Raw genomic sequence first — 21,032 nt, forward strand, 5'->3', positions numbered from 1 at the left:
AATGTGCAACTCCAAAGCTAGGCATTTGCAAAGGAGAGGCCGCTCAGGTCAATCCCTGCTTCCTAAACAGAAGCCAAATCACTCCGGGGAACAAAGGCCTCCCCTTGTTGCTGGGTGCTTACGGAGTTTGCACATCGTGATCCAAACTGCACGTGAGGGAAGATTCCGGAAGGAAATCCAGCTTGTGCCAGGCCCGATGGAGGCTTGCTGGGCGTTCTTGCCTGGGCCCTTTGTCCGAGCTCAGGGCATCGGAGAAGTCACTCCATGGTTAACCCTCGCAGGAAACAAAAGCAATTAAAAAATGTTGTGTGTAAAAGACATGTAATAGGATGAGGTTGTTGTGCGGGCAGAGGTTGGACGAGGTCACGGCCAGTGCCAGATCCCATCTTGGTGGAGGGATGTGCTCATGTGATGGGTAATTAAGATGCTGGATGTGGGGACTGAGAGAGGAGAAGAGGGCAGAAAGACTCCTCGATTTACCAGAATCCAAGACCCGATTTCCCCCCAAGTTTTTTGATATTAGAAATCGGGGGCTCATCTTAAATTCAGAGTCCTGTTCCTTTGAAGTAAATGCAGGTATGACCTCTATTTAGCCTCTGCTTTTTAACAGATTGTCTTAGATTCAGAGTTGCCTTTGATTTGGGTAAATAAGGTATTCAGTCTGGTATATGCAGGTTCCCCAGGGAAACTGAAAAAGGATAATGTTATATTCCCCAGAGCGCTTTCCAGATTAGCCACTCAACAGCAGCAAAATGCTTCTTTTCAGGCAAATCGCATTCAAAACATAAACAGCAGGGGGAGCAGTCTCGCGGAAACGAAAACCTCCCCAAAACAGCAACCTTTTTACGCTGGACATACGATGTTTTATCAATGAATCACAGCAATTACATCCGAAACAAGGCATCGGAAATATGAACGGCACCCTGCTGTCAGCGTAGGGACTGCGGTATCACCACACAGGAACTGTGGAAGCACACTTCCAAGATCCGCCGTGACCTCATTGCAGGGTATAATCCGGAAAGCACCCAGTTAAGGCAGCGCTGCGCAACTTCAGTCCTCCTGCAGATGTTGGACTACAATTCCTCCCATCATCCCAGACCAGTGGCGGAACAAAGACACTGGTGGGCCCTGTCCAGCCCGCCACCAGCAGCCCCCACCACCCAAGCCACGCCCCCTGCATCTGACATCAGATGCAGGGGGCGTGGCCACATTAGCAAATGGGGCCATGTGCCCTGTTTCCAAGTAAACTTCGGCCGCCCGGCACTGCGTTGCAAAATTTTAGGAAAGTTAGGGTGATGACGTGCACGTGTGAACGAGCTGCCACAGATCAAATGGCACACACAAAACTTTTATACCACATCACATCTTTTCAAGCATGTTTCTTTCCAGTTGAGTAATTGGATTGTAGTCACGGGAGAGCTGTTGTAAGGTAGCGGGTAAGCGAATCAGGACTTCGCCGGTTCAAATCTTACCTTGGCTGTGAACTCCACAAAATGCAGGTTGTTATATGGATTGCATCAAGAGAATGCATGAGATGCTTTCTTAGAGAGGGAGACAGCAGATGGCTGGATTACCAGCCTCAAAATGTGGTACTCCAGATGTTGCTAGACTACAAAACTCATCACTTGCAGCTTCAATTTATTGGGAACCTATGTGACCTATGTACTGCTGCCCTATGTAAAAATATCCCCCAAGCTGCAGCAAATTGCCCCCTCTCAGAGAGCTCCTCAGTCCAAGAATCCAGTGCTTGCAGAAACATCATGCTCCGTCCCGAATACAGAAAAGGACCATCATCATTTACTGGCTGGCCCATAACAGCTGTTCACTCTGGGTGGCTCATAAAGCCAAGCAATAGAACAGAATAAGCATACCATTAAAACACACACACAAGAATAAGAATAGCATAGAAAAATTATATCTTATTATATAAACTTTATTTATTGGTCTCCATGGAATGGATGCAAGTGCGCTGCATGTTTAAATGTTTTCTAATAAAATAACAACCAACAGAGTAACGCACAAGTTAGAAAAAGCAAGCACTCCTTCCTTTTGCTGCTGCCTTTTTATTTTGGGGATTTCTCCATAGCTCTCTATGGACGACTCTTCCTTTTGGCCATAAAACTCCAGCACCCGGAAGTTGGGGCTGTTTGTCACTCTATCTTTTTCCTTTCTCTGCACGGGAGAAGATCGGAAGTCAGCCTGGAGAGGCGGAGTCGGTTGCTAGGGGTGACGCTTACGGAGTTCCGGGCGGGAGATTCGGAGCCTGGAGAAGTCTGCGGAGGAAGGGAAGAGGAGGACGCGGGAAGGGAAGGAGGCAGCGAAGGAAGGGGAGCGGGACTGAGGTAGGAGGCGGCGGGCCTGGGGGGTGGGTGGGGGAAAAGTGGGGGGGCATAGGGTCACCGGGGTTTCCAGCCAATGGGGGTGAAGAGGTCACGAAGGTTTCCATCCAATGGGGGTGAGCGGTCATTGGGGAAGGGGTCATGGCCAGGGGTGGGTGGAGTTTTCAGCTTAAGTGGCAGGTAACTTGCAGGGCTGGATTTGGGTCCTGCAGCCCTGGAGTTTGAGCATATGATGGGGAAGAGTGCCTCTGAGCATGTGAAAAGTGTGGGCCTCCCTGTTCTTTATATTTCTGTGCAAACCACTCTTGAGAAATTTCATTGAAAAAAAGCAGTATATGAATATTTATAGTAGCAGCAGTAGTAATAGGGACTGCCAATGCTCCAGGAATCGGCATACATCTCCGGGTGACTGTTGGAAGGAACCCTGGAGATCTTAATGCCTTGATATTGGGGAGGTGGGGTGGCAGAAGGTTGAAACAGAAAATCTGTAGGAATGGCTTCCATCAGAGGTGGCGATTCTGTGCACTTCCAGAGATGCTAATGACTTGATTCTGTGAATACGCTGGTGAGCCAGCGTGGTGTAGTGGTTAGAGTGCTGGACTAGGACCAGGGAGACCTGAGTTCAAATCCCCATTCAGCCCATGATACTAGCTGGGTGACTCTGGGCCAGTCACTTCTCTCTCAGCCTAACCTACTTCATAGGGTTGTTGTGAAAGAGAAACTTAAGTATGTAGTACTCTGGGCTCCTTGGAGGAAGAGCGGGATATAAATGTAGTAGTAATAATAATAATAATATTGGGGGGGGGGCCTCTATAAAAAGATAATGACCATTCTGTTTACTTAAGAGCAGCAAGCACTGGTGCTTTTTTCTGAACCTGGCAAGCATTTATTATTTGTTATAAAAGAAAGTGGAATGGATTTTTTTTTTTTTGAAACAATGTTTGTTCCCCTGTAATCTGAAGTTGTACAGCCCAGGAAAAGCCTTCCTGCTGACTTTTACTGATGGAATAAAATTGTTCTCTGTAAGCCATTCCTACAAATTTTAGCCCATAGTATTTTTTATTATTATTGCTACTGGCTGTTATCAAATACAGAGGCAATCTGAAGATCCTGTATTAAATAAGAATAATTTTTGTGAGTGTTATGGATCACAGTAAAAACAATATTCGGATTTTCTTTTTTGCCAGCATGGATAAGAAAATCTTGGGTCTAGCAGTGCAAGAAAAAACAGACCAACTTCAGGCATGCCTGCAAAACCTGAAAGAAAAGGAGGTGAGTTACTGCTGTGGTTCCCGAAGCATTTCTGAGTGTTCTGATCAGCTACCTTGACGCCCAGTCTGTTTCCAGGCCCAATTCAAAGTGCTGGATTTAACCTTTAAAGCCCTAAACAGCTGGGGACCAGGTTACCCCAGAGAGTGCCTTGCTCCATATGTCCCTATCTGGACCTTGAGATTTTCTTCACAGGCCCTGCTCTGACTACCCCAACCAAATAATGTGAGGCATGTGGCTACTGCCACGTACTATTCTTATATAATTGTATAATAAATAATAAGGGGATCTACCCATAGTACCCTTGAGTGGAACTGACCTGAATCCTGTGCGTTCATCTGGAATTGAGTACTCTCTTTAGCTTATTCTATGATTCATGGCCATGTGATCAAATTGTGAAGTTGCTATACACCATTAGTGGGGTTTTATTAATTTATCAGTGAGTTGCAGTCTCTGCATATTTGAGTTTCTGTGTATTTCATCTTTTGTACATACATGGACTACGACTTAACCAGCATTTGCACTTGTGTGTCTAATGAATCTTACTGATCTTTCCTCCTTGTTCCAGCTGAATGACTTGGTTACAAAGCAGGCTCTGAGGGGGAAGGAGATTGGTGCCCTCCTGAGAGGAATCTTCAAAGGTATTCAGCAACAACCTGTGGCAGACTAACCTCTGAAATGCTTGCCCTTTGCTTTTTGGCCCAACTATGTATAGACCATTGTTGTCCATATGAGACCAGTGATTTAAGCCAGGAAACTAACAGGCTGATCCTATGTATGGTGACCCAAACCTAAGTTAACTGAATTCCGTGTGGCTTGCTCCCGGATGAGTGTGCATAGGATTGCATCCTAGGTAATCAGCTGGTAGACAGTGTTGTGGGGGAGATGGTGCTTCAGATAAAAAACTTCCTCTCTCTCATAAATCCTAGTGGTCAGGTTTGCTGATCTCAGTATCTCTTTAATGTGCTAGCATTAATATGTAAACTGCATGGTCTAAGGGCACACCAAGACCTGCTGAAGTTAAGCAGGTCTCAGTGTGATCAGTGCCTGGATGGGAGACCCATAGATGCCACCTTTTGGGGCTGGGGAAGAGCATCTGAGGCCCCAGATTCAGTCCCTGGTAGCATCTCCAGAGAGGGTCAGGAAAGACTCCTGCCTAAAACCGTGGAGAAGCCGCTGCCAGTCAGACTCGGTTAGAGGGACTGATGGTCTGATTCGGTATAAGACAGCTTCCTGCGGCCTACAGAAAAATGTAGAAAGAGTAAGGGGAATTTTCATTGGACTATTTCTCATGATACAAGTGTTTGAGCTGCATAGAACTACTTAGTTTAAATTGCGCAGCAGAAAATGTGATACTTGTGCACAAGAAACCTTTTGAGAGAGCTGCACGAGGACCGGCAAAGCCTAGGCCACCAGCTGCTTCTCGCTGTCTAAGCTGTCATGAATAATATTATTTGTTTGGATAAATATTTTGTCATGAGGTTTCTGTGCTTTCCTCACTAGGTTCCTCTTGCTCCCAGCCGGGTGGGGTGGCCAGGAGGCTCAATGTTTACAAGCACTGTGTCCAGCTGGTGGAGTCGGGCGACCTGCATGCAGAAGTTGCGTCTGAGATTATAAGGCTGCTGATGTTAGAGGTAGGAACAGATTGGTTAAAATTAGTTTATTCAGAGCCTGGTGGGAGGTGGGGTGGCGAGGGGAGGGTTGGTTCTCTTTCACTTTTAAGTTACAGTTCCATATCTCTGTAGGGTTGGTGTGCTGATCAGTTGAGCAGTAAAACATTGTCATGAATTGTCCTCGCTGATAAGCAGGGTGTGCCCTGGTTTGCATTTAGAGGGGAGACTACATGTGTGAGCACTGGAAGATATTCCCCTTAGGGGATGGGGCCACTCCAGGAAGAGCCCCTGCCTGCTTGCATGCAGAAGGTCCCAAGTTCCATCCCTGGCAGCATCTCTAAGATAGGACTGAGAGAGACTCCTGCCTGCAACCTCGGAGAAGCTGTTGCCAGTCTGTGTAGACTATATTATCTGATCATAGTAAAATATTCCATGAAGCCAAAAATGCTGTGGCATAAGTGGCATTTTTTAAAAATTCCATTAGGCAAGGGCAAGAGTGAGACTTCTTGCGCCCCAGTAGAAGGCAGGGGCAAAACCTTTCAGCATAGCAAAGTGGCTGCCTACCATCTAGAACAGGCCTGCTCACCTTTGGGCCCCCAGCTGTTTTTGGACTACAACTCCCATAATCCCCAGCAAAAGTGGCCAATAACTGGGGTTATGGGAGTTGTAGGCCAACATCTGCAGGAGGGCTGACGTTGAGCAGCCCCGTTCTAGAATAACAGCATTACTGAACATGAACAAGGATGCAAGCAGTCACTAGTGGCAAAGGTCACTGACCCAGTCACTTTGCCCATGGAAATAGCCTCCCTGCCACAGGCAAGCAGGGATCGCACAAATAAGAATAGCCTGGCTTTAATTTATATACTGCCTGACTCCAAAGGCTCTAGGCGGTTCACTTAAATAAATACAACAAATACAAAACAGCTATTAAAACAAATATTCAAAACAATATTGCAATTTGAACAACAATTTTAAACAGTTTAAAACATTCAACAGTTACTAAATGCCTGGCTTCTTGGCAAAGCTCCAATGAGGGATTGGATTCAGATCTAGAAACTTTAAAAAAGTGAGCTTTTTTTGTTCCACAGGATGTACAGTTTCCAACATATTAGTCTGCTCTTGTGCTTTTAACAGTAGCATGCAGCACAGAAATAACAGATGGTGAAGCTTTTACCATCTGTCTGTCCAAGGACAAGTTTCTGCTGCTTAGTTTCCCTGCTGAACCCTGTTTAAATCCACAGGAGCAGAGGCTGTACTAAAAAGTGGCTAGTCCTGTCAAGACTTCAGTGCATATGTATGTGCATATTTATCATTGTCAAAGGTGGTGCACAGAGTGGTAAGTTGTAACCTCCCAGTCCTTAGTATGATCCACCCACTTCATGTGGGCGTAACATATGACAGATGTACTTCCTGCTTTCTCTTGGGGAGAAATCGTTGTATGAGGATGCAGCATCCCCATAAACCTTGCATATAACTTGTTCCCTGTCTGCCAGGCTCACCAACTGCCAGGCCCTGCATTAGCTGACTTAGCCATTTTCTTCGTTGATGCCATCAAAGGAGGCAGCCTGCTCAGCGGCAAATCTTTGGAGTTATTTCCTACCATCTTGACTGCCTTGGCTACATCGGAAGAAAGCCTCGTATATGGGGAAGGTAAGCCTCGTCCTTTCTCCACCCTTCTTCCTTTTTACTAGTCCCTTCTCCCAAGAGCCTTTCATAAGGCTACCTTTGTATTGCGTGCTTCCTTCCTCTTTCAGGTGAACTGAGTGGGGAAGAATTTAAGAAACAGCTGATCAATACACTGTGCTCCAGCAGGTAAGTGCCTCTCTGCTGGGTTATGACTGGGCCTGTGGGTTCTCTTAAGAATTGTTCAGCATCTACTGAACAACTCCTGAGAGGGTTTTGTGTTTTTGTTTTTGCCGTTCACTACAGAATCCAATACCAAACTCTCTGTAAGTGCCTTGGGGCACAGGCTTCCATCACTTTTATTTTGAGTGGTACTATATAAAAATGGCATGCCATCCCTGAAAATGGTTTTGCCAGAAAATTCCCATCAATAGGTTGTCTTTATAAAGCCATGACTAAAAGTATAGCACAATCCTATGCATATTTATATTTTTTATTATTTATTTATCATATTTCTATACCACTTGATATGTGTATCCCTGGGTGGTGTACAAAATTTAAAATACAGAAGGTATAAAACAAGATAAAATGATTTTACAAAATTAGAATAAGCAGTTTAATTAATTAATTAATTAAATGCCTGAGAAAACAGATGTGTCTTAAGGGTCTTTTTAAATGCAGCCAGAGGTAGAGAAGCTCTCGTTTTGACAGGGAGCGCATTCAAGTGCCCTGGGGCAGCCACAGGGAAGGCCACCAAATGAACCAGTGGCAACTGTAACTGGACCTCCCGACATGATCTAAATAAGCAGGAGGGTTCATGACAAAGGAGGCGCTCTCTTAAATACCCTGGACTATTTACTCTCAGTTAAATCCCACTCTGTTCCACGGGGCTTGCTTTCTAGTAGGTTTGTTTAGGATTGCAGTCTGTCATGCATCTCATTTATGGAAGAGCACTCTTGAGGTCCAAAGCCTGCTTTGTTTTCTTTATTCTTCACTCTTTCATGCTGGAAAATAACAATGGAGTGATTACTTGTGAGTGGTGGACTCCACCGAAAGGCACTCTGAAGCCTTTCTCTTATGGCAACAGATCTAAGAGCAGGTCAGAGATGTTGCAAATGTTCTGAAAGAGGTGCTCAAATGTGTGTGAATCGCTGGAATGCTAGGCTCCTCTTTTGTGTTGCTAAAGAATTATCTCGGGCAGAACCATCACTTGAATGATGGACAGGTCAGTATTTTCTGTTGGTACTATATCCCACCCACTCACCCCCACCCCTGTTTCATGCTTTCTGGTTGCTTTTGTTTGGACAGGTGGGGTCATCAGCATGTGATTCATCTCACCACCATGTTCAGGTAACGCCCAATCTCCTACAATTGATCTGTGATTTGAGATGGAGAGGAAAGGGGAAGTGCTAGGTACCAGTCACAGCCCATACTTGGATTTTGGAAGAGGTTCCAGTAGGCCAACCATTTCTTAAGCAGGAAGGGTTCTGGATACAAGACTGTACGCTTGTTCTCATGACCCTTCACTGGGTAGGCCAGGTGTCCTATCCAGCTTTAGCTGCGCCCATACCTGGTTTTCAGTCTTATGTGTGTTAAAAGCTAGGTTGGATGGGAAAGTGATCGTGGCAGGTGCAGCCTCCAACGGCATAGTTCTATGCAGCATTTTGATTCAGCTGGAGGAAACGCTAGGAGGAAACGCTGTCGGAGCCTGTGCCTGTCTCCCACACCGTAGGAACACAGGAAACTGCCTTATACCGAGTCAGACGATTGGTCACAAATACAAAGTCACAAATACCTAGTCACAAATACAAAGTCCTCTAAGAATTAATATTTAATTATAAACATGGAACATAGGAAGCTGCCTTCTACAGAATCAGACCACTGGTTCATCCAGCTCAGTGTTGTCTACCCTGTCTGGCAGCAGCTTCTCCAAGGTTGCAGGCAGGACTCTCGCTCAGCCCTATCTTGGAGATGCTGCCAGGGAGGGAACTTGGAGTCTTCTGCATGCAAGCATGCAGATGCTCTTCCCAGAGTGGCCCCATCCCCTAAGGGGAATAGCTTACAGTGCTCACAGGGAGTCTCCCATCCAAATGCAAACCAGGGCAGACCCTGCTTAGCAAAGGGGACAATTCATGCTTGCTACCACAAGATCAGCTCTCCTCACTTTCTGCTCCTCTGAGCTAGCCTTTAATGCACACACACACACGGAAACTGGGAGTGCACACAGCTCCTGGAGGTGAATAGGATGCTTGTCCTACCCATGTAATGGTCATGAGAACAGCCCTTGAATCGTCATTGGGCTCCAAGCACCGATGTTGGCCTTTGCATCTCCCATGAAGATGTGAAGCTGACGGAGCCCTGCTCTATCAGTAGATGGACCGATGGCCAGGTGGGGGCGAGGCTGCGTTTGCCACCAGCCCCGCGGTGGGGGCCAGTGGTGGGATTATTTCCCCTAACTTTAGGTCTAAATGTGCTGCTGCGTTCTGGAAGAGGCCAGATGGCAAATTTAAGGGGAGATGGTTGGGCTGTCTTCTTCCTTACTCTGCAGGGACATGCCGCTGAGTCCAGAAGAGTTGCAGTTTGTGGTAGAAAAGGTCCTCCGGATATTCTCTAAGTTAGACCTGCAGGAAATCCCGCCTTTGGTTTATCAGCTGCTGTTGCTTTCCGCAAAGGTAATGCCTTAGGGGAAGCTCACCAAGCCCCACAAGTTTCAGAGCCTGGACTCTGCCAGAGGTACGCATACATTTGAGGAGCGACTCGAAGAAAAGTTCCAGCCACACCTTCAGAGGCTGTAGCTGACCATCTCACTCGGTGGCCGTCTTCAGACCAGCCCCCTGCAAAGGAAATCGGAGCCACTTGAGTGGATCTTTCATACGAGTGTTGCATCACTGGCTCCGGAAACCCACTGCTAGGGACTGGGGGCGGTGGTTAGCAAAGGGCAGTGCTGTGCTCTGAGAACCACAAGGCAGCTTGTTAGTTGCCGATCTTGCTGATGTACCCCATGGGACTGTGCAAGTCGGAAGATTTGGACGCGCAGGTGGGAATTCCTCCCCCTCGCCACGGGGAGGCAGCTGAACGTGGGGCAGTTGCCCCAGTTAGTGTGGGGTGGGTGGGAGTTACTTCAAATGCCAACCCAGCGCTGCACGGGGAAAGCTGGGCTACTGCGGAGACTTTCGGGATTGTCCAGGGGGTGGATAGGGAGTGATGCAGGGGGAATGGGGAACATGGCTGGGAAGAAGCTCAGGGATGTCTGGGGGCTGTAGTTCCTCCCGAGGATAGGAGAGGAGGAACGATATGGGTGAAGCTTTGGGTGGAACTACACTCTTGGGCAGCCCTGTGCTTCCTCCCAGCCACTCCCCCCACCCATATGTTCCCAGCCTTCCCGGTGTCACTCCCCACCTGTCCCCTGGACGCTCCCGAGAGTCTCCATCCGTCCAGCATTCTCATGCCCAGGTTCTCCAAGGTCAGCATTTAAAGAACCTCCACCCCACCACTGTATTACCTGGGACAATTGCCCCACGATCGGCTGCCTCCTTGTGGTGGGGGGGCAAAAGTTCCGACCTGTGCATCTGACTCTTACAACTTGCACAATCCGGGTACCCCATGTGGTTTGTGTGTGAACTGTGTGTCCCCTTTCTTGGAGCCTTTGGAGACTGTTGGGAGAAACGTGTGCATATGCAGATCAGGCTGCATTCTTTGTCTCAATGAAGAAATCAACTTTGAGAGCTAGCATAACAAAGGGATAGGAGAATGAGCTATGAGCCAGGAGGTTCCTGGCTCCAGATTCTCCTCTGCTCTGAAGTCACTGGGAAGGCGAGACCCAAAGTATTGGGGCACCGAATGCTGCCCTGCCCCACAACCCTGATAGGGGCCAGCTCCCGTTCACAACCAAGCTTTGATTGTGGCGTGGGGAGCGAAGATTGCCAGCAGCCTCCTTTCCTCATTGCTAGCTTTGCAAGAGGTGTGAAGAGAGGGTCTTTTTGCAAAGTTCGTAAGATCAGCCCAAAAGAGCTGCTCCAATGACAGCAGTGGGGGTGAGGACGTCTCGCCACCCTGTTGGTGGTGCCCCAATAATTAGCTGCCTGAGATGACTGTCTCACCTTGCCTCATGAAAGGGACACCCCTAGCACTAGGTGACCTTAGGCTAGTTCCCCTCACTGAGCTCCAGTTTCTCACTATGTGATTTCTCTTGCTTTGCTCTAACCTTTCAGGGCAGCAAGAAGAACATCTTGGAAGGAATAATCCGCTTCTTCAACCAGATGGACAAAAAGCAAAGGGAAGAGCAGAAACATTCGGAGTGAGTCGTTTTGCACCTTACTATTACTGCTATTACTACGAATATTTATATACCACTTTTCAGCAAAAGTCCCCAAATGGCTCACAATCTAAAAAGAAAAATCTAAGTTTCTCGTGCAACGTTGTTCTCTTCTTAGTTGGGAAACCCAGTTTGGGGGCAAATGTGTCCCCTGGATTTCTGTGAAGTTCAACTTTGTTATATCTCGATTACAACCAGAATGCTATTTCCGACTGACTCTCTCAGGTCAGCAGAGCTCGAAGAAGCCATGGTGCCCTTGGACCAACTCCGCCACGTGGAAGGCACAGTCATCCTCCATATCGTGCTGGCTATTAGTCTGGATCAGGATTTAGGAAAGGAGCTATTGAAACACTTAAAGGTATGTCAAGTGAAGAGTAAAGCAGTGCTGATTGTCATCATGTCAAAGATGTGGCTGGTTGGTCCCGTGACTCAAAGAGAAAAGTGAAGTGCCCATTTTGTAAACTGCCAGATCTGATGTAGGTTACAAAACCTAGTCACAAATACAAAGTCCTCTAAGAATTAATATTTAATTATAAACATGGATCACAAGAAGCTGCCTTCTACAGAGTCAGACCATCGGTTCATCCAGCTCAGTGTTGTCTACCCTGACTGGCAGCGGCTTCTCCAAGGTTGCAGGCAGGAGTCTCTCTCAGCCCTGTCTTGGAGATGCTGCCAGGGAGGGAACTTGGAACCTTCCACATGCAAGCATGCAGGTGCTCTTCCACTGAGCTATGGCCCCATCCCCTAAGGGGATCTTACTGGGCCCACACGTAGCCTCCCATTCAAATGCAAACCAGGGTGTCCCCTGCTTAGCAAAGGGGACAACTCATGCTTGCTACCACAAGACCAGCAATCCTCCCATGGAGAGGAATAGATATGCAGTCTGGGAATGCTTCTGGATCCAAACTTCTCTCTGGAGTCTCAGGTTGAGGTAGTGGCCAGAGGTGCTTTCTGTCAGCTTTGGCTGATGCGCCAGCTGCGTCCATTTCCTGAGATAAACAACCTCAGAAGAATCGTGTTGGTAACCTCCAGATGTGAGTACTGCAATGCTCTCTACTTGGGGCTGCCTTTGTATGTAGTCCAGAGACTTCAGTTGGTGCAAAACGTGGCAGCCAAGTTGGTCTCTGGGTCATCTTGAAGGGACCACATCACTCCTATATTAGAAGAACTACACTGGCTACCAATATGTGTCTGGGCAAAATACAAAGTGCTGATTATAAAGCCTTAAACGGCTTAGGCCCAGGGCATTGCTCCCTCTAATCTGTCTGCTGAATGAATTTTGTTCTGAGTGGAAGTATCAAGGTAGTTTGCGCACATGTGCATTCAGAATGGGGCCTTCCTGATTCAACTTGAGCAGGAGCTGAAATTAACTGAGCGGACATCAAAAACTTTATGAGTGTGCGCATGCCTTAGAGTGAACACTGGCCCTGGGTATTTGAGAGGATATCTTCTTCTCTGAGCTCCACTGCCCATTGAGATCTGGAGGGGTCCATCTGCAGTTGCCACCAGTTTGTCTAGTGGCTACTGAGGGATGGGCCTCCTCTGTCGCAGCCCAAGACTTTGGAATGTGCTCCCTGCTGAAATAAGAGCCTCCCCATCTCTGACAGCTTTAAAAAAGGGGGGGGGGACCCTCTTAAGACACATTTATTCACCCAAGCTTTTTACTAGAGTTGTGGTTTTGAATTGTTTTAACCTCCTAATTTTTTTTATGTTTGCTGTAAACTACCCAGAGATTTAAGTTTGGGGCTCTGTGTACAAACATAAACAAACAAACCATTTTCATTGTTAATATTTCCTAGTCGGAGCAGCAAGCAGATCCCAGCAGAGCCCTCTGTCCCTTCAGCATCACTGTTCTGCTGTCAGTGGCCAGAATACATCGCTTTGAAGATCAGGTGCGTTTTCTTTCCTAGATCTAGGCTGCATCAGCAAGTGGAATAGGAAGTAGTAGATACATGTTTGTGGACACAGTTAGCTGTATATTTTCACTGGGACTCTTAGGTGTGGAATGTGGACCCGGCTAGTTTCTTCCTTTTGTCGCTTTTGTGCTTCAGGTGTTTGACTTTCTGAAAACTTCCATCATGAGGAGCTTCAAGGACATGCAATTCCTTCAGGGCTCCAAGTTCCTCCAGGATCTGTCTCCTCTGCATTATGACATATCAGCCATGGTTTTAGAAGTCGTGGCAAACAGGTGGGTAGCCCGGGGCCTTCCAAATGGAGTGGAGTTAGTGGAAGAAGCCCTCTCCCTCCCTCGGGCATCAGTCTAAGCGTGACATCTGGAATAACTTCCAGGTAGGGAAGGAACCTGGTGATGGCTACTAGCTTGGATCATGCCCTTAAAAGGGGCTTAGACCAATTCATGGAGGATCAGACTATCAATGGCTACTAGTCTGCGGGCTATGGACCACCTCCGGCCTAAGAAGCACGATGCCTCTGAATACCAGTTGCAGGGGAGCAACAGCAAGAGAGAGAGCATGCCCTCACCTCTTGCCTGTCGGCTTCTCAGAGGCATCTGGTGGGCCACTGTGTGAAACAAAATGCTGGGCTAGGTAGGCCTTGGGCCTAGCTCTCTCCTTCCCCCGGGCATCAGTCTAAGCATGACCTTCGGGCTCAGAGGGGGCTTGAAAGATAGTACAGAATACTGCTGGCTTTTAGCAGTAGTATTTAGCAGTGGGCAGAGCCTAGCCAGCTCTGTACACATCCCTGGACGGAAAAGAACATCCGTAATATAGATGTTAGCTTTTTATTACATTGCTGTCTTCTCTCCCTTCTTCTAATGGTTCTGTCCAGTGTGTTTGGTTGGGATCATGTGACTCGGGGCCTGGTGGATCTCGGTTTCATCCTGATGGACTCCTACGGGCCAAAAAGGGGGTTGGGAGGCAACGCGAATCATGGCCTTTCTAAAAGCCCAGCTCAGCAGGCCTGCAAGCTGGGGGCTGATATCCTGTTGGAAGCGTTCAAGGTAAAGTGGATGGAGCCAGGGAAGCCGTCTGTATGCTCTTATGTATGTTTGCTCTTAAACAAGCCGTCTGTATGCTCTTAAACAGCTCTGCTCAGGAGCCCCTTCGTGTGTGTGTGTGGACTGAGTCACTATTCTGGGCATGCCTCTTGATTGCAAGGAGATAAGCATGCAGCTGTTGACATACAGAGGTGCAATGGGCAGCCTCCTCTGAGGACAGGAAATTCTGCTCCTGTGTCTGTACCAGGAATGATTTCTCCAATCACACTCAGTGCTGAGATGCAGCAGAATTGTGATTGGATGTGAATTGAAAGGAGGCACGGCCAGAGCAGTTATTCAGAAAGAGTCACAGTGGGCACTTCCTTTCTGTGGGTGAGTGCTTTGGGCTCAGAGGAGGCTTTAATTTAATGGATTTCTTTCGGCACACATTTGGGGAATGGTATAGCTGTGATACTCAACCCCTTGCTCAGTATTTTCTGTTTCAAACTGCTTTACAGAGTAGATCCCAGCTACTATTGGTCTGCCCTACATCCTTGTTTTGAAAAGTGTCCTATTTTGTTGCTCCTGCAAAAGTTGGTCATGTATGCACAGTAGTTCTGGAGTAAATTATGGGCTAGGAGACCTTCTGCAAGCCTGGCACAACCTCAAATGTTGGCCTGTATGCGTGCACAACACACACACACACACAGACACACACCCCTCCTGAAATTACACAGACAAAATAATGCTGGGTTTTTGTGTTTGGTCTGGTCTCCTTCCAGGTCCACGAGCTGATCAGAAGTGAAATCCTGGAGCAGCTCCTGAACAGAGTCATCACAAATGCCAGTTCCCCCATCAGCCACTTCATAGGTAACTATGAAATGAGCAAAGGGGAAACACTCTTGCTAGAACTCGCTCGAGTCTGCAGAGTCCAGTAAAACACCTTTTTCATTTCCTTTTGCTCTCCCTTGCAGACAAATGAGAATTCCTCCTCCTTCCAAAACCAGTGCCTACTCATGAGAAGTAGTAATCACCTACAGTACTGACAACTTACTGCTTTTAATACAGGGGTTCTTAAAACTGGGTCCCCTAGTTGAAGGCTATTGTGGTTCAGTATGATGGGAGTTGAAGTGTAACATCTGGTGCGCCAACTTTGAGATCCCCTCTTCTGATCTGTTCAGAATCCCTGTTCTAATCTGGGTCTGGGGCCCTTGCTCTCTAGCTACCATGAATTGGAAGTTCATGAGTACCCAGAATGTTGGGGGCAATATGCTAAATCATTGTAAACCGCTTAGAGAGCTCCGGCTATAAAGCGGTATGTAAATGTAAGTGCTATTGCTATTGCTAATAACAGGAGAAGCCAATTTTCTGTCCCCTTCATTTTCACTGTTCCGTGCTTTTTTGCAGGGGTGTATTCATTTTTATTTATTTTGACATTTATATCCCATTCTTCCTCCAAGGAGTCCAGAGCAGTGGACATGCTTATGTTCCTCCTCACAACAACCCTGTGAGGCAGGCTAGAATGAGAGAGAAGTGACTGGCCCAGAGTCACCCAGGGAGTTTCGTGACTGAATGGGGATTTGAACTCGGTCTCCCCAGTCCTGGTCCAACACTCTAACCACTACGCCATACTGGATTCATAACTGGGGGGATGGTTCCTGTCGAACAGATCTCCTCCCTCCCCAGCTCACAGTCCTGATATTGGCTCCTCCTTTTCCTCTCGTCTCCTTGGAGGCTGCAGCTCTTCTTGTTATATCTTCTCTTTCAGATTTGTTGTCCAGCATTATCCTGTCCGCCCCGCTGGCCCTTCAGAGCTCTTCCTCCAAAGTCACCGAGGCCTTTGATCACTTGTCATTCCTGCCTCTTGACACCGTTCAAGGGCTGCTTAAGGCGGTGCAGGTAATGCATTTTGATGGGGCTGTGGGCAGGAAAGCGCCCACTTTCTGGAATCAGTACCAATTCTATTGCTTCAGCTAGTTTGAAAAACCCAATCTGTCAGTATTCCTAGTTCAGGAACACTTAGGGCTGGCCCGCCGGCGGGGGCCGCAGGGACTGGGGGCCACATGACCCCTGGAAGTTCCAGGATGCCCCACGCAAGTGCAGGGGGCATGCCGGAGAGACCCCCAAGCCCGGTTCTCCTCATGTGTTGCCGCGTTGCGGAGTCAGCACACAATCGGCACTCGCTCCGCTAACCTGGGCTAAGGGGAGGAGTATTTAAGCACGTCACCCGCTTGGTTCCCACGATCCGTGGAAAGCGGGCTAAACTCCTTTGGCCTGCTTTCCACTGATTGTGCGAATATCCTCCATGACTGTCTCCTTATGGGGCTGAATGCTTTAGAGGTGCTGTGCTGAAGGGCGCCAGTCCAATGCCTCCTGTTTTTCCCCCTTCTAGCCCCTACTCAAAATCAGCATGTCCATGAGGGACTCCCTGATCCTTGTTCTTCGTAAATCAATGTTTTCTGGGTGAGTTGCTGTTCTTAAAACTTTTTCGGAATGGCCGCACCTCTCTGTAGTTCAGTGGAATTTTTGTTGGTGGTTTAACTTGCAGTAGAAGTAGAAGTGCCATGAAATTGGAGAGGTGGATGTTTACTTCATTTCTTTTATAGATTGTCCATCCAAATATTGGGGCAGTTCACAATTGTTTTAGGGCTGATCTAGGGCCAGCCATGTAGAGTGGGTGGCGGGTGGGGGGACCAAAGAGCTTTTCCTCTTGGTTAGGAATGAGGCCATAGCTCATTGGGAGAACATTTGCTTTGCATGGTTCGATCTCTGGCAGCATCTCCAGGTAGGCCTGGGAAAGACTTCTGCCTGAAGCCCTGGAGAGCCGCTGCCAGTCCGTGAACACGATGCTGAACTAGATGGACCAAGGGTCTGACTCGGAATAAGGCAGCTTCCTATCTTACTGTGAGCAGAGGCTCTATTGCTATTCCAGTTTTGATTATTTTGTCTTTTATTATCTGCCGTGTTTATAAACCCTTACTGAACTTTCTTCGCTGCTTTCAATACACTTAGTCTGTGATGTGGAGGAGTTGTGCAGCTGCAGCTTCCCTCTGACCTCCTTTCTCTCCCCATCGCAGGCAGCTGGATGCCCGTAAGTCGGCGGTGGCTGGCTTTTTGCTCCTCTTGAAGAATTTTAAGGTTCTGGGCAGTTTGACCTCCTCCCAGTGCAGCCAGGCGATTGGCGCAAGTCAGGTACGTGAGGCATCTGTTGGCACCGGTGTTCCCTGTAACTCCACCATCCCCAGCCAAAAGCCATTGCAGCTGGGATGCTGGGTGTTGTAGTCTCTGTTACAGGGAACACTGGTTGGCACCTTTTGTAGCTGTTCTTTGCTTCCTATTTCGATCTGTTGCTCATTGCTTGTTTGTAAAGTAACGTATCTTTTTTTTTCTGCCCAGAGGAAAGTCCGTATTGATGCCCAGTTGCTCTGCTAGGGGGAATTGAGCTGTATATTGCAAACTAGGCTTCCTTGGGGCCAGGCTGAGTGGGCTGAATTGCAAAATGCCTGCTTGTGCATTGGCTTCTTTAGAAGGAAGTCCCACTGTGTTCAGTGGGGCTTGTTGCCCAGCCACCATGCGTAAGACTGTGGCCTTAGTCACCATAAACATGAAGTGCTTCTGCATGACTCTGTTCCTGCCTTCCAGATCCAGGTGGACGTTCATGCCCGCTATAACTCGGCAGCTAACGAGGCCTTCTGCCTGGAAATCCTGGGCAGCCTGAGACGATGCTTAAGCCAGCAGGCTGATGTCAGGCTCATGTTGTACGAGGTAAGGAGGATTCCCTCAGTGTCCTTTCACACAATCTCTTTGCTACTTATATAAACTCGCCTTTTGCCCAAGAGCACATTCACACTGTTTGCATCCTCTGGCCTTTGGGAAAGGAGTTTCCTGATCTTTTTAGTTCAGCTCCTATTGGGAAAAGCATTCACACGTTAGGAGTTCTAATGGCTGTGCAGGAAGTCCTCAGACTTATGACACACTTGTTTGATTCAGAGCGTCTTAAGTCGAGGACTTCCTGCAGTGCTCTGATTGTCCAGGCTTGCCCACCTCTGCTGGTAGCCTTGAGCCACGTGATGGGACTGGTTTGGTTATAAGGCTCAGTGCTTTGTCTGTCATGTACGGATTAGTTCTTGGTTCCCACCTCTCACAGGTTGGGTTATGCAGCAGGGGCAACATCCTTGGCTTTTCCAAGAGAACCACAGAAAGAAGCATTCCTAGGCTGTCTTTTTTTCTCAGTGTTGATATTTATCTTTCCTCCTCTTGTAGGGTTTTTATGATGTCCTGCGCAGAAACTCTCAGCTGAGTAACTCTGTTCTGGAGATGCTGCTATCTCAGGTACAGGAGCAACAGCAAGCCCAAATCACACAGACTCGGATCACACATGACGAATAATACTTTGACTGTATTTGACTGGTCAAAATATGGACTTTATTAGAACAAAAAAACCTCAGACTTGATTATAATGAACTAACTATGAATTAGCTAACCATTACTGTGAAACTACGGGCAGGTTCAGACGGAATGCCGAGCCAGGCTTAAAAGTCTGGCTTTGGGCATCATCCCTGAGCCTTGGGGGCATATGTGCTCCCCTCTCTGCATGCAAGAGTTGGAAGAATTCTCCTTCCGGTTAAGAACAAGCCAGGCTTGCTCATTCTGTCTGAACTGAGTATTCCTAGCATGTGGTAGCCAGGCTTCAAAAATAAACCAGGATCCAAACCCGAGAGTGTGATTATAATTTTAATTGACGTATTGCCACTTCTTCCCCTATATTTCTACACAAACATAAGACTTGGGGGCTGGATCTGGCCCAAGGTGACTTTTTTTTTTTTTTTGCTGGCCCGCTGGTAGGAATATCCTGCAGCAACTGCAGAAGCCATGAAGAGCTCTCAGCGGTTGATGAGCAGCAATGGCTCAATGCAGTTGGCCACTTGAGGCTGAATGTCCCCCAACCTTGGGCCAGAGCCTACTGACACCACCCCCTCTTTCCACTCAACCTCCCCCCACCCCACACGCCAACCCTCTGCCCCCTCACTTTCATGAATATTTATGATAATGTATTTCAGCGTAATGATTAGCGTGCTGAAAATGGACTTCAGCCCCTGCACAGCAAGCTGTGGTTGGTTCTGGCCGAGGGGGGGGCGTTGGAGTTGTGTGCCCCTGTTCTACTGCCTCACGGTCAAATGGGCTAATACCCACTTCTTGTGATGTCCTGAATGTTTTTCCTGACGGCAGATAAAGCGATACTACGAACCAGAACCAGACCTGCTGCCGCCGTTAAAACTAGAAGGATGCATCCTGGCTCAGAGAGACCAAATCTTCCTTCAGGAACCACTGGTAAGTGAGAGATGCACACAGACATAACAGAGCGTTCTCTCTCATTCTCATTCTCGCTCTCATTCTCTCTCCTGTTAAAAAAAAAAATGATTTATTCATAAGTATCATACATGTTGAAGAAGCCAAAAATCATTTGCAGTATAGAGAAAGATGTATGGCTGGACCTTGTCATGAAACCAATAGTTTCACGCATAGCAAACAATGTCCACCTGTTCAATAAAGGAGTGTGCATGTTCATCCAAGTGAGTAGTTTCACAGGATGTTAGCTTGACAGAATTGTGTGGGTTCACATATCTGTGAGCCCCCTGCCAGCAAGGGAACAGCCAGCAGCAGAAGACCCGTTAGGACCCAAGAGAAGCTCAGAAACAACAGGAGCAACCTTGGCACACCTGGTGGGTGGAGAGCCATGGCGGGAGACTCAGGAACAGGGGTGATTAGTCTGCCTGTATCGGGCCGGGATGGGTCCCTTCCCTCCAGCTGCCAACCCCATGAAACAGCTCCAACGAGAGTTTGGGCTGTGTGTGAGGGCGGCAGCAGCAACGAAGGGACGGCCAACTTGAATGGGCAGAGATCCTCCATCTAGGCAAAGGGAGGGTCTCCCCACCCTCCCCCAAAGCAGCAAAGCTCTGGATGAGCAACTGTGTCAGCAACGCATAGTGAGATGCTCGGGGTGCAACTGATAGTGGCAAGCTGATGCTGCACACCTGTATGGAGAACTTCAATAAAGTCCGTTGCTTTCAGCAGCAACCCAGTTTGCTGCCTCCTTATCCTGCGGTCCGTCCGATCCCTTTGCTGCAGAACCTCCCACTTTTTTCAGGAGACAATCTGGACATTGTCCAGTGATTCTGAGGCAACACCGACACATTGTCTGAGAAGTATTGTGGACGATACTGGCTTGGAAGTGGCGATAAGCTTGCTAGCGGCTGCCAAGATGTGCACTGAACATCTTGCATTGACAGCTGAGGCCATGATTTCCTTCAGGCTCACCTGCTCTGCTGCATCCAGCATTGCCTGGCCTGGCACAGAAGCACCTTAGCCCTGCGCCGACAGGCTGCAGAAGAAGAGGACGACGGTGACGACAGCGGCGATGGGGGCTTCCAGCAGGACTTGGGTGAAATGCTGGAGTCCATCACGCAGCGAATGATCAAGAGCGAACTGGAAGACTTTGAACTGGTAACTTGGGCATGGAAGTGGGAAGGAGATGGGTCTGTTGTGAGGGGCTCGGAGGGGCGGTTTTGACTCATTTGCTTTTGGCGCCCAGGATAAGTCAGCAGACTTCTCTCAATCTACCGGCGTGGGCCTGAAGAACAACATCTACGCCATCCTAGTGATGGGTGTCTGTGAGGTCCTGATCGAGTACAACTTCAGCACAGGGAACTTCAGGTAAGGAGTGGGATTCTGCTCACCAGCAGTCTGCGTGCCCCTAGCAATGCTTAGGAAGACTTCATATCCTCAAGCTGCTGATGGTAGAGAGACGCCCTGCAAGTAAGAGCATAGCATTGGCAGCAAACAAAGTGGAACATTGGGTGGTGCCCTTGAGCTTCACACCTCTTCTGCTTGGGGGATGCTGTTTTGCCATTTTCTTCTCTCTGTCTCATAGTTCATGC

At 48.1% G+C, this 21,032-nt stretch overlaps 1 protein-coding gene across 2 annotated transcripts in view; it reads left to right on the forward strand.

Moving 5' to 3' along the window:
- Window positions 1–269: 269 nt before the first annotated feature.
- FANCI (FA complementation group I) overlaps window positions 270–21,032 on the forward strand; it is a 38,691-nt gene continuing 17,928 nt past the window's right edge. Inside the window, exons 1-23 of one of the 2 annotated variants that reach the window (XM_053272156.1) lie at window positions 270–576; window positions 2,187–2,342; window positions 3,527–3,611; window positions 4,177–4,249; window positions 5,112–5,242; window positions 6,715–6,871; window positions 6,976–7,033; window positions 8,153–8,194; window positions 9,393–9,516; window positions 11,056–11,141; window positions 11,385–11,517; window positions 12,959–13,051; window positions 13,211–13,347; window positions 13,947–14,118; window positions 14,877–14,964; window positions 15,863–15,993; window positions 16,487–16,557; window positions 17,172–17,286; window positions 17,737–17,859; window positions 18,358–18,426; window positions 19,324–19,425; window positions 20,407–20,598; window positions 20,687–20,808. In XM_053272156.1, coding sequence (XP_053128131.1) covers window positions 3,528–3,611; window positions 4,177–4,249; window positions 5,112–5,242; window positions 6,715–6,871; window positions 6,976–7,033; window positions 8,153–8,194; window positions 9,393–9,516; window positions 11,056–11,141; window positions 11,385–11,517; window positions 12,959–13,051; window positions 13,211–13,347; window positions 13,947–14,118; window positions 14,877–14,964; window positions 15,863–15,993; window positions 16,487–16,557; window positions 17,172–17,286; window positions 17,737–17,859; window positions 18,358–18,426; window positions 19,324–19,425; window positions 20,407–20,598; window positions 20,687–20,808 — 2,303 coding nt within the window. In that variant the 5' untranslated portion in view covers window positions 270–576; window positions 2,187–2,342; window position 3,527. The remainder of the gene's footprint in view (window positions 577–2,186; window positions 2,343–3,526; window positions 3,612–4,176; window positions 4,250–5,111; window positions 5,243–6,714; window positions 6,872–6,975; window positions 7,034–8,152; window positions 8,195–9,392; window positions 9,517–11,055; window positions 11,142–11,384; window positions 11,518–12,958; window positions 13,052–13,210; window positions 13,348–13,946; window positions 14,119–14,876; window positions 14,965–15,862; window positions 15,994–16,486; window positions 16,558–17,171; window positions 17,287–17,736; window positions 17,860–18,357; window positions 18,427–19,323; window positions 19,426–20,406; window positions 20,599–20,686; window positions 20,809–21,032) is intronic. The other variant, XM_053272155.1, reaches the window with a different exon arrangement.

This window comes from Hemicordylus capensis, chromosome 10 (assembly GCF_027244095.1).
Source record: "Hemicordylus capensis ecotype Gifberg chromosome 10, rHemCap1.1.pri, whole genome shotgun sequence".
Lineage (NCBI taxonomy): Eukaryota > Metazoa > Chordata > Lepidosauria > Squamata > Cordylidae > Hemicordylus > Hemicordylus capensis.